This window comes from Nycticebus coucang, chromosome 2, assembly GCF_027406575.1.
Source record: "Nycticebus coucang isolate mNycCou1 chromosome 2, mNycCou1.pri, whole genome shotgun sequence".
Classification (NCBI taxonomy): Eukaryota; Metazoa; Chordata; class Mammalia; order Primates; family Lorisidae; genus Nycticebus; species Nycticebus coucang.
This window is the reverse complement of record NC_069781.1, coordinates 8,856,363-8,873,178: the sequence shown is the minus strand read 5'-3', so window position 1 is coordinate 8,873,178 and position 16,816 is coordinate 8,856,363. Positions and strand designations below refer to the sequence as shown.

Below are 16,816 nucleotides of genomic sequence, written 5' to 3'. Positions count from 1 at the left end.
TACTCTGGGAGACTGAGGTGGGAAGACTGCTTGAGGCCAGGAGTTAGAAACCAGCCAGAATAAGAGTGAGACCCCGACTCTACAAAAAAAATAAATTAGCTGGGTGTGGTGATGCACACCTGCAGTCGCAAGTCCTCAGGAGGTTGAGAGAGAAGGATCACTTGAGCCCAGGAGTTTGAAGTTGTAGTGAGCTGTGATGATGCTATTGCCCTCCAGTCTGGGCAACAGAATGAGATCCTGTGTCCTTCCCCCAAATAAAAAAATGCACCAAACACCTAACATATACCACTCAGGCCACGCGATGGCCTTTATTGTTATAGCACTAAGAATACAAATGCGTCCCCTGCCCTGTGCCTGGTAGAAGAGATGGGCCTATAAGAGACATGTATTCTTTAGGCCAGGAACACGTCACAGGGGGAGTAACTTAGTCCCCTAGGTCAGGAGAGTCTTCTCAGAGGAAGTGTCTTTTGTTGTATTCAACTCAGCTTAGCAAACTTGTTCTAAGAACCTGGCTGTGCGCTGGGCCTCATGGTAGGTGCTGTCCTTAGGGAGTTCTCTGTCTAGTAGGAGAAAACAGATAATAAAGGCAGAAGGATACAGGGTACAGATAAGAGAGGTTAGAAACAAGACATCCTAAAGAAGGGAAGCCTAAACTGGATTTTTAAGGGTGAGTTTGCCAATTAAAACAACATGATGTGTTTGCTTGGGCCTAACTCAATGGGGCAATAAGTATTTGCCAAATGGTGAATCATAACCATTTACTACTGAGAGCTCACACTGTGCAATAGTTTTATGATGGGTTTGTGGTCAAGATAGACGATTGAGCATCTTTGAACCCAGGGGTCCTCTGAGGCCACAGTCTCTGTTCTTTAATTGATAATAGCCATGCTAAGTGACTGAGGGGACTGCAGGGGCAAGGGAAGGGTGGGCAGCCAGCTCCTGAGTTTGCTTTTTTTCTCCACTTGTGCTATCTTTTTTTTTTAGAGACAGAGTCTTACTTTGTTGCCCTCGGTAGAGTGCTGTGGTGTCACAGCTCACAGCAAACTTGGGTTTAGGCGATTCTCTGTGGCTGGGACTACAGGCACCCGCCACAATGCCTGGCTATTTTTTGTTGCAGTTTGGCTGGGGCCGGGTTTGAACTTGCCACCCTTGGCATATGGGGCCAGCACCTTACTCACTGAGGCACAGGTGCCACCCTCACTTGTGCTATCTTCCCGCACACACTCACTGCAGGTCCTGCCTGTGCTAGATAGGAGTCCATGTGGACACAAGACACGTTTGGCACTGGCCCTCTGCTGGGGGTGGCAAAAGAAAGCCAAGTGTGTTTAGTGCCCTGCTGGAGAGGAACGCCCTAGTGATGATCCTGACCACTTGCCTGGGTGTTCCAGGAATCCAATGGGCTAGGGCTGGGCGTGGTTGCTCACGCCTGTTCCTGTTATCCTAGCGCTTTGAGAGGCTAAGGCAGGTGGATTGCCTGAGCTCACAGGTTCAAGACTAGCCTGAGCCAGAGGGAGACCTCATCTCTAAAAATAGCCGTGCATTGTGGCAGGTACTTGTAATCCCAGCTACTTGGGAGGCTGAGGCAAAAGAATTGCTTGAGCCCAAGAGTTTGAGGTTGCTATGAGTTATGATGCCACGGCAGTCTACCAAGGGTGACAAAGTGAAACTCTGTCTCTAAAAAAAAGAAGACATAATGGGCTGAGATCCTGGGAAGTGCTGTGGGGAACTGGGAAAAAAGGATTGTGTCCTGGTCCTTCTTTTCAGGGAGTATCTCTGCCTCATGAGAGGATCAGAATGGACTTTTTTTTTTTTTGAGACAGAGTCTCACTGTGTCGCCCTGTGTAGAGTGCTGTGGCATCTCAAGTTGCTGGGACTATATGTGCCACCACAATGCCCGGCTATTTTTGTTGTTGTTGTTGCAGTTGTCATTGTTGTTTACCAGGCTGGGGCCAGTTCGAACCCATGAGTATGTGGCCAGCACCCTAGCCACTGAGGTATGGGTGCGAAGCCAGACATGCTTGTCTTATTCTTTTTTTTTTTTTTGCAGTTTTTGGCCGGGGCTGGGTTTGAACCCACCACCTCTGGTATATGGGGCTGGTGTCCTACTCCCTTATTGTTGAACTGTAGACCGCTTCTTGGAGGGTGTGTTAGGGGCTGTGAGAGATAAATCTTAAGAGATGTCATTAGGAGGCAGGACACAGGCATGGAACTGCCACAGCGGCAATGCTGAGGTGTAGGGCTCTACTTCCCAGTGTGGAGATTAGAAGCAAGCTGGCAGCGTGTCCAGAGTGTGATGTGGACTGGGTAGGACATTTGGTCCTACTCCATGGAACCTCAGAATTTGTGGAATTAATTGTCTCTGTTGGCTTTCACTTTGTAACCTTTTAGCCGGGTGACAGATCTTGTAAACCAACAACATACCTTGGAGGAGAAAATGCGAGAAGACCGGGACAGCCTGGTGGAGAGACTACATCGTCAGACTGCCGAGTACTCTGCATTCAAGCTGGAGAATGAGAGGCTGAAGGTCTGTAGGGAGAGCTAGGGACCAGACAGGTGGAGGGTACCCCACAGGCCAGTGGCAGGGCATGCCTATTTGGTACAGAGATGTGCAATACAGTCTTTTGCATGATTAAGAGGGAATGCTCCTGGGCGGTGCCTGTGGCTCAGTGAGTAGGGTGCCGGCCCCATATACCGAGGGTGGTGGGTTCAAACCCAGCCCCGGCCAAACTGCAACCAAAAAATAGCCGGGCGTTGTGGCGGGCGCCTGTAGTCCCAGCTGCTCGGGAGGCTGAGGCAAGAGAATCACATAAGCCCAAGAGCTGGAGGTTGCTGTGAGCCGTGTGATGCCACGGCACTCTACCGAGGGCAGTAAAGTGAGACTCTGTCTCTACAAAAAAAAAAAAAAGAGGGAATGCTCCTAAGTCAGAAAGGCCGGGTTCAAGTCTTGACTCTGCCTCTTACTTGTAAGACATTTCGTTTCATCTTCTGTTGCTGCAGTTTCCTTAACAAGAGGAAATGTGGTCCTAGGAGAATGTGGTAATGCATGTGAACTGCTGGACATGACATAGAACTCCCGGGGCACTGCTGGGCCCCTTCCCGTGCCTTAAATTTCACTTAAACATCCTAACTTCCCAATGATTATCTCCATTTAAGATAAAAATATAGAGTCAAGGGCAGGGGTGAATACCAATAATCCTAAACCTAGCTACTCCTCAGGAGGCTCAGGTGGGAGGATTGCTTTAGGGCAGGAGTTTGTGACCACCCTGGGTGATAGACACAGTGAAAATTCCATCTCCAAAAAAAACGAAACTGAGGCTTAGAGAGAGGTCAAGTTTCTTGCCAAGATTTTGCCCTAGGAAGTGTTGGAATTGAGATTTGAGCCTGGGTCTAATGTTGGAGCCCTAGCTCTTAAATTCTCACTCTGCCTACTTCCAGCATGGTATCAGGAGTAAGAGGCATCTGAATGGGTTGACATTTCAGGGAGGTTAGATCTTGACTTCTTACTGATCTGGGTGATAACATTTAGTTTTTTGTTTGTTTTTCTACTGATTTTACTTTTTACTGTTAAGTAAGATTGATTTTAAGGAAGAATACCATACAGAAAAGTGCAAAGATTATAGAATTTTTATAAAGTGAACACACTTTGTCTATCAATCACTCTGATTGAACCTTACCAGCCCCTAGTTACTAACACCCCTGTAGAGGTAATTGCCACCTGACTTTCATCACACAGATTTGTTTGCCTGTTCTTGAACTTTACAGATAGATATGTATAGTTTATATCCCCTACATATACTTTCTATAATTTGTGGTTACAATAGTAGATACAGTGTACTACATATAGTATAGGTTATGGCTATATTGTAATATAGTCTATGTGTTAGTTTGTCATGTTTACAGTTATTCGTAGATATGCTATATATGTATGTAGTATAAAGCTTATAGTTCATATATACTCTTGTGCCTGGCTTCTACTCTGTGTAAGCTGTGACAGTCATCCCTGTTGTGTGTAATAGTTTATTCATTCTCAGCGCCTATAGGGTGTGCCCTGTATTCTTCTGTCAGTGGACATTTCAGTTGTTTATATAGTGCTGCTCTGAACATTTATATATATATTTTGGCACCTATTCGGTGTATTTTTATTGGTTCTGTACTTTGAAGTAGAATTGCTATGTTACCGGGTGCACACATAAGTTTAGCCTTGGTAGATGTCACCAAACAGTAAAGTAGTTCCACAGATTTACATCTCATCAGTGGTGTATGTATGTGAGAGTTCTCAGATGCTCCGTGTCTCTTCAACTCTTCTTCTTATTGGTCTTTTTAATTTTGGGCACCCTGGTGGAAGTATAATAGTATCTCATTTGTTACTGTGTCATTGTCGGATATATTAAAAACAACCTCCAAGTCCTTTTTTTTTTTTTTTGAGACAGAGCCTCAAGCTGTTGCCCTGGGTAGAGTGCTGTGGCATCACAGCTCACAGCAACCTCCAACTCCTGGGCTCAAGCGATTCTCCTGCCTCCATCTCCCAAGTAGTTGGGACTACAGGCACCTGCCACAACACACGGCCATTTTTTGGTTGCAGTCGTTATTGTTTTGCCAGCCAGGGCTGGATTTGAACCTGCCAGCTCCAGTGTATGTGGCTGGCGCCTTAGCCGCTTGAGCCACAGGCGCCGAGCCAAAAAACTCCAAGTCTTAACAGTTATTTAAGGAATTCATTAAAGTATGGTATAGCTGTGTAGGGTAATATAATCAAAATGATGTTTGTAGAAGTGTATACTTCCTTAAATAATATAGAAGTTTAGGCTCGGCACCCGTAGCTTAGTGGTTAGGGCGCCAGCCATATGCACAAGGGCTGGTGGGTTCAAACCAAGCCCCAGCCTGCCAAACAACAAGTGAACCAAGCCCGGGCCTGCCAAACAAGTGACACCAAAAAAGTCAGTCATTGTGGCGGGTGCCTGTAGTCCCAGCTACTTGGGAGGCTGAGGCAAGAGAATCACTTAAGCCCAAGAGTTTGAGGTTGCTATGAGCTGTGATGTCACAGCACTCTACTGAGGGCGACAAAGTGAGACTCTGTCTCAAAAAAAGAAGTTTAGACATCATAAAAGTTTAAGACATAACAGAAGTATGATATTAGCAAAGGTCTCTTAGCCCTGTAGTCTCAGCTACCTGGGAGGCTGAGGCAAGAGAATCACCTAAGCCCAAGAGCTGGAGGTTGCTGTGAGCTGTGACACCATGGCCCTCTCTCCTTTGTCGTGAGATGACAAAGTGAGACTCTGTCTCTAAAAAAAAAAATGTAAATCTTAGCACCTGAGGTAAAAATTAACTTTAGGGAGGAAAAGCTGCATGCTTGCTGGCAAGATAAAAGGGAAAATATTCAGGGACTACGTGACTTGTGGCTGAGGAAGTAAGGAAAAAAGAATGTTGTTGCTCTAGGAGGATAAGCAGCTGGAGGTCGTTCCCTGAATGTCTCCCAGGCTGTGGAGGCCCTGCCACCTCACTGTCTATATTCAACACCTGTAGTCCCAGCTTCTTGGGAGCCTGAGGCAAGAGGATCTCTTGAGCCTAGGAATTGGAGGCTGCAGTGAGCCACGATCACGCCATTGTACTCCAGCCTGGACCACAGAGAGAGAGAGAGAGAGACCCTCTCTCTTTAAAAAAAGAGAGAGAGGGTATCTGTTAGCTGTATTTTTCCCGGTTTTTCCCTAGTATTAGCATCCATACTGGGGCGCACACACTGATTCAACTGTATATTATTCTGCAGATTGCTTTTCTCATTTAACTATATTTCATGAACATCTTTTCAGGCCAGTTTTTTGGGCTTTATCTCTTTGTAAGGGGTACCACTCATTTTATTCTATTAAAATACTGTGATTTATGTTGTCTCAACTGAGTATTTAGGTTCTGGGAGCACAGTCATTGATTTGAGAAGTTCATAACATACTGTTAATTTTAAAAATATTTTGCAAAGTAGTTAAGTATAGTATAATCTCATTCTTGTAGACAAAAATAAAATAGCTACACAGCTATAGATATATAGTCCTATCCCAAGCTTTTTTGTTTGCTTTTGAGATAGGGTCTTGTTTAGTTGCCCACATTAGGTGCAGTGATGTCATCATAGCTCACTGCAACCTGAAATTCCTGGGCTCACGCAATCTTCCTGCCTCAACCTCCTGAGTAGCTGGGACTATAGGTGTTTATCATCACACCTGGCTAATTTTTCTATTTTTGTAGAGACAGGGTCTCACTATGTCACTCAGCTTGGTCTTAAACTCCTGGGTTCAAGTGATCCTCCCATCTTGGCCTCTCAAAGTGCTGGGATTATAAATACAAGCCACCATGCCTGGCACATATCCCAAGTTATTAAGCATTATGGTTAGTGTGTCTTGGTTTTATTGCCATTTTCTTTAATGATTATGTATTGCTTTTGGAATAAGAAAACCGAAGTCATTTTATGTGTTCATATCTATTCACTTGAGCTGGTCACATTAGGAGTCTTACCAACACCACCACCACCCCACACACTCCACCCCCACCTTGCCTCTCTGATGAAAACTGCTGTGTGGTTTAGGGTAGGAGCCTTTTCTTTGCTGGTTCTTTGTATAGAGTTGAGGGTGGGAGGGCGGGAGGGCCCCCTGTTGGTTACTCACAAGCCATCTCTTTCAGGCGAGCTTCGCCCCAATGGAGGACAAGCTCAACCAGGCACAGCTCGAGGTCCAGCAGCTGAAGGCATCAGTGAAGAACTACGAGGGAATGATTGACAACTATAAGAGTCAGGTAATTCTCCAAGGTTACCCCTTCAGGTGGGAGTGGTCCCTATCAGGCCTCTCCAGGCAGGGTTTGAGTGTTGAAGGTGGTTTTTACCCAAAGATGGCTCTACTCAAGATGGCCCGTTGTGTTCTTTGTTCCTAGGTCATGAAGACCAGATTGGAAGCTGATGAAGTGGCTGCCCAACTAGAACGTTGCGACAAAGAGAATAAGATCCTTAAAGATGAGATGAACAAAGAGATTGAGGCGGTACTGCTCCCCTTCCTGGCCACCTTTCCCTACCCAATTTCAGATATTTAGTTCGATGTCTTTGAGTCTGTCCTTCTTTGCCTTTGACCCTACCTGATTTGGACAACAAAGATGAACTGACTGTCTTGGTGGTGGACTTGTCCACTCTGCCCCATGCATCTTTGTTCTCTCTTATTTCCTCTCTTTCTTATGCTGCTGCTTTGTCCTTTTTGTCCCTCCTGGTTTTCTTTGTTCACCTCTTCAATTTCCTTAAAAACAAAAATCCCTTCTGCTTCAAGCATCCAGGTGAACACACCCCACAAGTGTGTTAGGTCTTTGGCACACCTGTTTCATTCTGTGCGGGGTCTTTATTTTGTCCCAAACAAAAATATGCCTCTTATCTATTTCCTAAATAGCTTCATTTTTCTAGAGATGGTTTGGATGAGCAGAACAGAGGGGTCATCTTCATGGTCACCCTGAAGCGATCAAGTCCAGTCTGAGCCACTCACTAACTGGTTTCATAACCTAGAGACTGAAGTCTCTAGTCTTCGGTCTCCTTGCTAAGTCCCAGGATGGACTAAGACCAGATATTTCTTACCTTGCCCTGTGATCTGTTTCATTGTGGTTGCCTTCTTAGGGGCTTTGGAGTTAGACTGGACTTTAATCTTGGCTTTACCACCAGTTTTCAACTGAATTATCTTGAACTAGTAACTTAGCTCCCTTAACCCTTAGGGGCCCTTATATGAGGACAGTGGCACCTATTTTATAGGTTGTTAGGTGAATTAAATTAGCAACTGCAGAGAGCCCTTTGCACGAGGCCTGGGTCCTGGTGTTTACTATGTGGCTTCTTTTTTTTTTTTTTTTTCTATGTGGCTTCTATTGTTAATGGATGATTAAATGAATGGCAAGCTCAAGTGGCAAGTTAGGCCCAAGTGTGTCTCCTCAGAGAATAGTTGGACACCTGCCCAGTGGCCTGAGAGGAGAATCTTGCAGGCAGCCCTGCCTTAATTATAATGGACTCAGTCTGGCCTCCTGGAGTGTGGTCCTTCCCAATCAATGGTGGACCTTTCTTCCCCACTCTAGGCACGTCGGCAGTTCCAGTCCCAGCTGGCGGACCTGCAGCAGCTGCCTGACATCCTCAAGATCACGGAGGCAAAGCTGGCGGAGTGCCAAGACCAGTTACAGGGCTACGAGAGGAAGAACATCGATCTCACAGCCATCATATCAGACCTGCGCAGCCGGGTAAGGGACTGGCAGAAAGGGTCCCACGAACTGACCCGAGCAGGGGCCCGCTTACCAAGATGAGCTGCGCTTCCCCCAAGGGAGGACCACTTCCTTTTTCTTGGTTGCCGCTTTCTGAAAGGAGTGAGCTATCATCAGTGCTGTGAAATAAAAGTCTGGTGTGCCAAATGCCTCGTGTTTGCACAAAGTGATTGTAGTTATAGGAGCCGTCACTCGTCTGGAGCCACCAAGCCCTCCTGCTGTTACCCCACCCTCAGAGTGCTGTCCCTTCCTGCCTCTGCACCTGTGCTGCTGACCTCAGCCCCCCACCCACAGACATGAGATGCCAGCGGTCGCCAAGCTGTAGGATTTCCTTTTTTCCATCTTTCTCTGTTTTAGGTATTTTTCCTGACTCTTAACAGATTCATTGCCTGAGATTCTGTCCTGAAAGACAGAAGCAAGCAGTCCTTTTCCTGCAGAAGCAATCTGTTTATAACCTATGGTATCTGTGAAATTACATGACACTCATCTGCAGTGTGACCTTGGACAAGACCCTTCCCCTCTCTTCACCTGCCCAAGGCAGGTCCTACTCTGCTCTAGCATTCCCCGGGGAACTTTGTGTGGTGTGTTATTTTCTCCATTTCACAGAAAGCATCCCATGGCACAGAGCGGGTAAGTAACTTGCTCCTGTCACAAAGCTAACACTGAACAGGGTTTGGAATCCAGCCAGCTCTGGTTTCCAGACCACGTTTGCACTAAATTGCCTGCTTTCTATGGAGCCTGAGCATTCTCAGGGCCTTTTGAGCCCTGATATCTGCAGCTTCTGCTTTAAGCAGGCCTCTGGTAACTTCTCAAACTTGCCAGCCTAAAAGAATTGATAGATTGCCTTTGCCTTGCCTGCACTTGTCTCCACTTAAGGGGAGGATGAAATCAGTGGTCCCAGCAGAATAACTGGTAAAGCTCTGCGGTCTGTCGTGGGGCTGATTAAGTCTGCATCTGCTTCTGCCTTCTCATGTCTGCCCTGGATCCTGGCTGAGCCACAGAGTAGCTTCTCCTGATCAAGAAAGCGTCATCATCGTTCTTCTGCATCAAAAACCTGGCTGCTTCTGGTGTGGGAAAGCCTTGGAGTTGGGCCTAACCTGTTCTGCTGTCCTCTCTCCTCCAGGTTGTGCATTGAGACTTGGACGCCTGCTGAGGGCTGTGTGCCCCTTTCCTGGGTGTGGAAGGCAGGTCATAGGGAAATTTCCATACTGTACCTGGAAATTCCTTCATAAACCAGTCTGTGTTCCTGTCATTTTAGATCGAACATCAGGGGGACAAGCTGGAGATGGCGAGAGAGAAACATCAGGCTTCCCAGAAGGAAAATAAGCAGCTGAGTCTGAAGGTGGATGAACTGGAGAGGTTAGAGGCACTTGGTCCCATCTCTGTCCTCTTCCTAGGACCTGAGTCTTTCAGCCACTTAGCTGCTTTGTGCTTAGTGTGCGGAAGTGTTTGAGGGACTCAAGGCCCTGGAAGGTACTAGGCAGAACTCAGAGGAAAAGCTGCTTCCATTTCAGGGGTAAGCATTTGTGGGAGAGAGGAAGGTGGCTGTTGAGCCTGAGGGATGCTCTGTAACAGCGTGAATGCGATCACACCACCTGTGAGTCCCACATTTAACAAGGCACACTTGTTCCAAGCAAGCCGGGCCCTGGTTTGAATGGAGCAGCCAGTTCACCACCATGGGGAGCATTTCCCCTTCTTTGTGCCCTTTATTCCCAATCATCCTTCCCAAAACATTTCTGATCTGACTCTTCTCTGTTTTTGACGGGCCTCAAGGCAGTCAGAGGTGAAGAGAACAGCTTTTGAAATAAGAAACCATGGCCTTGGGGCCCAGCTCTGCCATTTAACCTGCATTGTAATCTTGAGCAAATTATGTAACTTTTTTGAAAGTTATTTTTAAAATTAACAGAATAATTGTACATATTCATGGGGTACATAGTGATATTTCAGTACATATAGATCAGATCGGGGTAATTAGCATATCCATCATCTTAAACATTTTATCATTTCTTTGTGTTGGGCACATTGAATATCCTTATAGCTATTTGAAACTATGTATGTAGTGTTATTGTCATCTACCGTCACCCTACAATAGCTTGGAACACTGGAATTGATTGCTCCTGTCTAACTATAATTTTGTGTCCTCTAAACTTTCCTCATTTTTGCCAGGCACAGTCACTCACGCCTGTAATCCTAGCACTCTTGAGAGGCCAAGGCAGGTGGATAAGTTGAGCTCAGGAGTTTGAGACCAGTCTGAGCAATAGTGAGATCCCTGTCTCTACTAAAAATAGAAAAACTGAGGGTGTCTGTAACTCAGTGGCTAGGCGCCAGCCACATACCCCAGAGCTGGTGGGTTTGAATCCAGCCCCGGCCTGCCAAACAACAATGACAACTACAACCAAAAAAAAAAAATACCTCGGCATTGTGGTGGGTGATTGTAGTCCCAGCTACTTGGGAGGCTGAGGCAAGAGAATCGCGTAAGCCTAAGAGTCTGAGGTTGCTGTGAGCTGTGATGCCACAGCACTCTACCCAGGGTGACAGCTTGAGACTCTTGTCTCAAAGAAAAAATAAAAAGAAAGAAAAACTGAGGCAAGAGGATCATTTGAGTCCAAGAACTTGATGTTGCTGTGCATTATAATAACACAGCACTCTAGTCAGGGTGCCAGAGTGAGACTCTTGTCTCAAAAAAGAAAATAATAAAACTTTCCTCATCTTGAGAAAAGGACGATGATAGGGATAATGATTCAATTTATCGTGTTACCATGAATTTTCAGTCTTACCACATTACCTAGCATACAGAAATGTCCAATATAGTTTAGCTATATTATAGTTATATAGCAATAACTATATATATATATATAGTTAACTGGTATTATCCCAATTTTAAATATGAAGAAACTGAGCTGGAGAGAGGTTAAGTGACTTGTGCAAGGTTGCACTGCTGGTACCTGGCAAAGCTGTGACTTTGATCCCTGATGGTCTTCCTTCAAAGCTTTCATTAGCATATAAATTACAAGGCCCTGGTTGCAGCCTGGGTTTTAGAGGTGAGGGATCTAAAGTCCAGAGACTCTAAGTCCCCCAGATAGATAATGCAGGTTGCACGGAGGCTGGAACCAGGCGGTCTCCTAGGCTCCACCTCTGCTCTGCCTGCTGGCCTTGAAACTGCGGCCAGATTCTGCAGGACTTGCAGAGCTCCTAAAATTGGAAGGCATACCGGATGTGCAGTAGAGATAGTGCGTGCATCAGGATGGCCATAGCTAGTCACATAGCTGCTGAGCACCGCGACTGATGTCCCTTTGATGAGGGAGGCAGCAGTGAACAGAAGTTGAGGGCATGGGTTTTGGTGACAGACTACCTGCCAGCTATGCTGACCTGGGACCAATGACTTGCCCTTTCTGAGGCTCAGTTTCTTCATCTCTGAAATGGGGATAATAATGTACACCTTCCCTAGCTGTAAGCCACTGTGTTCCATATGGTGACATGCACACTTAACATAGCCACAGCTGGTCTGTGCTTGCCCTTCCCACTCTTCACACTGTTCTCTAACCAGCTGCTCCAATTGCACAGTTCCTTGGCTGCCTTGTTGATCTGCAGATACCTTTGGTTTATTCCTGTGGCTCCTTGGAGATAACTTGGCGTGATGAGATCCCCAGTCCAGGGGTGGCTGGAAGCCCCCTGATGGGGGGAACAAGACAGGTGAGGTATACGCAGGATCTGACTGAGTGCTTTCACCTAGGAAACTGGAAGCGACCAGTGCCCAGAATATCGAGTTCCTACAGGTGATTGCCAAGAGGGAGGAGGCAATCCACCAGTCCCAGCTGCGGCTGGAGGAGAAAACACGGGAATGTGGGAGCCTGGCAAGGCAGTTGGAGGCTGCCATTGAAGATGCTAGGAGGCAGGTCAGTCTCAGTTCCATTACCCTCTAGCTCTGTGACTTTGGGAAAATCACCTAACCTCTCTGGGCCTATTTCCTCATCTGAAAAATGAATATATATAATAGTACCTGCCTCATCCTGCCTTTAAATGAGTAATTCTTCAGGGCTCAACACTTTGTACCATGATGTTTGCTCATTTAATAGCTGCCATACTGGGGCTCAGATGGAGATTTGTGGAGCATTGGGATAGGGCAGGCAAAGCTGGATTGCAGACATAGTTTCCATAGTTAGCTCCTGCCCAGAGGCTCCAGAGAACTCTTTCCAGCACCTGTGCAAATGAGAACAGATAATGGGAGAGGCCAGGCTTCTGTGTTCCTCATGTCAGATGTTCCTCATGTCAGGTGTTCCTCATGTCAGATGCACCAGCCCCACCTCTGTGCCTTGTGTGCAGGTGGAACAAACCAAGGAGCATGCACTCTCCAAGGAACGAGCAGCCCAGAACAAAATCCTGGACCTTGAGACCCAGCTGAGCAGAACCAAAACTGAACTCAGCCAGCTGCGGCGGAGCCGTGAAGATGTAAGTCCGGCTGGTGGGTGAGGGTCTAGGAGAGGGGAACAGATGAATATTTTAGCTTCCCTGGTGCCTGGAGGGCAAGATATTTTGTTGTTGCTTTTATGAATATGACATTCTTTTTTTTCTCCACTTTCTCTTCCCTTAAGAATATCCTAGGTAGATAGTTTTTTGGAGATCCTCTGAGCCTCCCAAGTAGCTGGGCCTGCAGGTGCATTCCACCACACCCAAATAAGTACTTAAAAATTTTTTTTGTAGGGCGGCGCCTGTGGCTCAGTCGGTAAGGCACCAGCCCCATATACCGAGGGTGACGAGTTCAAACCCAGCCCCGGCCAAACTGCAACCAAAAAATAGCCGGGTGTTGTGGCAGGCGCCTGTAGTCCCAGCTGCTCGGGAGGCTAAGGCAGGAGAATCGCTTAAGCCCAGGAGTTGGAGGTTGCTGTGAGCTGTGTGAGGCCACGGCATTCTACCGAGGGCCATAAAGTGAGACTCTGCTCTACAAAAAAAAAAAAATTTTTTTTGTAAAGATAGATAAGCTCTATGTTGCCAGTGGGCTCTCAAACTCCTGGGCTCAAGTGATCTTTCCTTTTTTTTTGAGACAGAGCCTCACTTTGTTGCCCTCGGTAAAGTGCCATGGTGTCACAGCTCATAGCAACTTCAAACTCTTAGACTCAAATGATTCTCTTGTCTTAGCCTCACAAGTAGCTGGGACTACAGGCCCTCACCACACACTTGGCTATTTTTAGAGAAGAGGTCTCACTCTGGCTCAGGCTGGTTTTGAACCTGTGAGCTCAGGCAATTCACCCGCCTGGGCCTCCCAGAGTGCTAGGGTTATAGGCGTGAGCCTGCACTCAGCCTGATCTTCCCTTCTTAGCCTCCCAGAGTGCTGGTGGAATTAGAAGTGTAAACCATCGCACCCAGCCAGATCCCCTTAAATTCCATAAAATTTACGCATTTAAATTACAAAATTTAATTGTTTTTAGTATATTTATTCAGAGTTGTACAATTCTCAGCACAATCTAAGTTTAGAATATTTTCCAAAAGAAATCCCTTACTCATTAGCAGTCACTCCCCAGTCCTCTCCCCATCAGTCCCTGGCAACCTCTAATGACGTCCCCATGTCACTATGGATTTGCCTGTTCTGGACATGCCACACACTCAGCCCCCACTGTTTTCCCCTCCTAGGCTGACCGCCGCTACCAGAGCCGACTACAGGACCTGAAAGATCGCCTGGAGCAGTCAGAGAGCACCAACCGAAGCATGCAGAACTACGTCCAGTTCCTCAAGTCGTCATATGCCAATGTGTTTGGGGATAGTCCCTATGCTACCTACCTGACCAGCTCCCCCATCCGCTCCCGATCTCCTCCTACCTGAGGCCACCTGTCTAGGGCCCAGAGCCCTGACTGATTCCATGGGAACTAAGGAGTTGCCAAGCCATAGCTAAAAAGCATGTGGGTTTTCCCCTCTCTCCCAGATGAAGGGTGTTCAGGGTTTTCTCCTCAGTTACTAACTCCAGGAAAGTCCTAAAGCAACAGGGGATGAGGCAGGATGCACTTGGGTGTCTCATCCCTGCTACAGTTTCCAGATGGAAGATTTCTTAATTATCTTCACAGCCCTTAAATTACTACATTAGGTTACCAGATTTTAACTTACCATGATTTTGCTCCTTCCTTTCCCTAGAGAATATTTGATCTAGACTTTTCACCCATCCTCTTGTAGCCATCATCTTTTTAGAGATCTCTTTCTTGAATTTTCTCTGACCTGAACCAGCAGGAGCTCCTCCTAGGCTGTGAGCACCTTCACTTGTTTGTTTTCTGATTTCACAGGTGTGGTGTTCTTCCCAAGTTTAATGCATATCTCTCACACCTCAATTCCTTAAGGCCACTGACCTCCAGACATTGATTACAGACCTTTGAGACCTGTGTCCATTTGGCCTCTTACAAGTGTAATCTCCTTCTCATTGATTTTTATTTTTCTTTGCCTTTTTATTTGTATCTGTAGAATTCATTTATTCTTGTAATGGTTTGTGTGGTTTATAAAAAGCTTTTATAATCAGTTATTTAAGTCTCCACTGGATGATTTTCTTTACCCACCCACTACCCACCCCTCTTTCAAAAATGATTACAATTTTGTAGGAGAGCCAAGAAATGTTTGTAAAGTTTTTTTTTTTTTTTGTAGAGACAGAGTCTCACTTTATGTCCCTTGGTAGAGTGCTGTGGCATCACACAGCTCACAGCAACCTCCAGCTCCTGGGCTTAAGCGATTCTCTTGCCTCAGCCTCCTGAGTAGCTGGGACTATAGGTGCCCGCCACAGCACCCGGCTATTTTTTTGTTGCAGTTTGGCCGGGGCTGGGTTTGAACCCGCCACCCTCGGCATATGGGGCCGGCGCCCTACTCACTGAGCCACAGGCGCCGCCCTTTTTTTTTTTTTTTTTTTTTTCCAGACAGAGCCTCAAGCTGTCAGCCTGGGTAGAGTGTTGTGGCATCACAGCTCACAGCAACCTCCAACTCCTGGGCTTAAGCAATTCTTTTGCCTCAGCTTCCCAAATAGCTGGGACCACAGCGCTCGGCTATTTTTTTTAGTTGTAGTTGTCATTGTTGTTTGGCAGGTCTGAGCTGGATTCAAACCACCAGCTCTGGTATATGTGGCTGGCGCTTTAGCCACTTGAGCTACAGGCGCCGAGCCAAAAGTATTTTTTTTCTTTTTTTTAGTGAGAGTTTCAGTTTATGGCCCTCGGTAGAGTGCGATGACATCACAGCTCACAGCAACCTCCTGTTCTTGGGCTTAGGCGATTCTCCTGCCTCAGACTCCCAGATAGGTGGGACTGTAGGTGCCTGCCACAACGCCCAGCTATTTTTTTTTTTGCAATTTTTGGCCAGGGCTGGGTTTGAAACTGCCACCTCTGGCACATGGGGCTGGTGCCCAATGCCCAGCTATTTTTTTGTTGCAGTTTGGCCGGGGCCGAGTTAGAACCCGCCACCCTCAGTATATGGGGCTGGCGCCCTACCCACTGAGCCACAGGCACCGCTCTTTAAAGTATTTTGGTGCATATAACATTGGGGTTTTCATTTCATTTTAGTTCAGGTTGGATCTTTCTTTTGTGCACTTTCACATTATAATCCATAAAAGGTCTTCAGGAAACAAACTTTATAAGACATGGCTATGTTTGGGGCTGACCTGTTAGCTGGTAGGAAGATGGGATGATGTATAGTATTCAATAGAACCTCCATTGTTGACCACTTAAGTAGACTTAATTTTCATAGACTGGACATGCACCACATGTACATATCAGTACAATAGGCCTAGTTCTTTATGTTGACCACCTCTGTATGTAGACAAGTTTGTTACATTCTCTTGGGTGGTCAACTTACAGAGGTTCTACTATATTTTTAAAATGTTAATCAGTTTCTGAATAAGAATATAGCCTTTTTTTGGAGATAGAGCCTCAAGCTGTTGCCCTGGGTAGAGTGCCGTCACATCACAGCTCACAGTAACCTCCCAAGTCCTGGGATCAAGCGATTCTCCTGCCTCCACCTCCCAAGTAGCTGGGACTACAGGTGCCCGCCACAACACCCGGCTTTTTTTGGTTGCAGCCGTCATTGTTGTTTGGCGGGCCAGCTCAGGTGTATGTGGCTGGCGCTTTAGCTGCTTAAGCCACAGGTGCCTAGCCGCTTTTTTTTTTAAGCTCAGGCATGGTGGCTCATTTCTGTAATTCTAGCATTCTGGGAGGATAAGGTGGCCAATCTCAGCTACTCTAACCCAACTCCAGAACTCTAGAGAGTTTCTCTATGTTGTTAAGCAATTGGCCTGAGTCACTCATCTGGGATGGAAAGACCAGAAATCTCCCGTTCCCCCAAATTTTGAGGACATTTGTAGTTTCTAGCTTTTACTTTAAGGAAAATTATTAAAACACTACTAGCTGGCCAACTAAACAACTGCAACCAAAAAAATACCTGGGCGTTGTGGCGGGTGCCTGTAATCCCACTATTTGGGAGTCTGAGGCAAGAGAATCACTTAAGCCCAAGAGTTTGAGGTTGCTGTGAGCTGTGATGTCATAGCACTCTACTGAGGGCAACATAGTGAGACTGTGTCTGAAAAAAAAAAAAAAAAACACTA

The 16,816-nt window shown here is 46.4% G+C and overlaps 1 protein-coding gene across 13 annotated transcripts in view; it reads left to right on the top strand.

Annotated features, from left to right (window-relative positions):
* Positions 1-14,758, top strand: part of ODF2 (outer dense fiber of sperm tails 2) — a 53,442-nt gene extending 38,684 nt beyond the window's left edge. For 12 of the 13 annotated variants that reach the window (XM_053560819.1, XM_053560803.1, XM_053560827.1 and 9 more), the window contains 8 exons: positions 2,389-2,524; positions 6,664-6,774; positions 6,910-7,014; positions 8,077-8,235; positions 9,515-9,615; positions 11,990-12,152; positions 12,580-12,705; positions 13,885-14,758. In XM_053560819.1, the coding sequence (XP_053416794.1) occupies positions 2,389-2,524; positions 6,664-6,774; positions 6,910-7,014; positions 8,077-8,235; positions 9,515-9,615; positions 11,990-12,152; positions 12,580-12,705; positions 13,885-14,073 (1,090 nt within the window). In that variant the 3' untranslated portion in view covers positions 14,074-14,758. Of the gene's footprint in view, positions 1-2,388; positions 2,525-6,663; positions 6,775-6,909; positions 7,015-8,076; positions 8,404-9,514; positions 9,616-11,989; positions 12,153-12,579; positions 12,706-13,884 lie in introns of those variants that run through there. The other variant, XM_053560859.1, reaches the window with a different exon arrangement.
* The last annotated feature ends 2,058 nt before the right edge of the window (positions 14,759-16,816 follow it).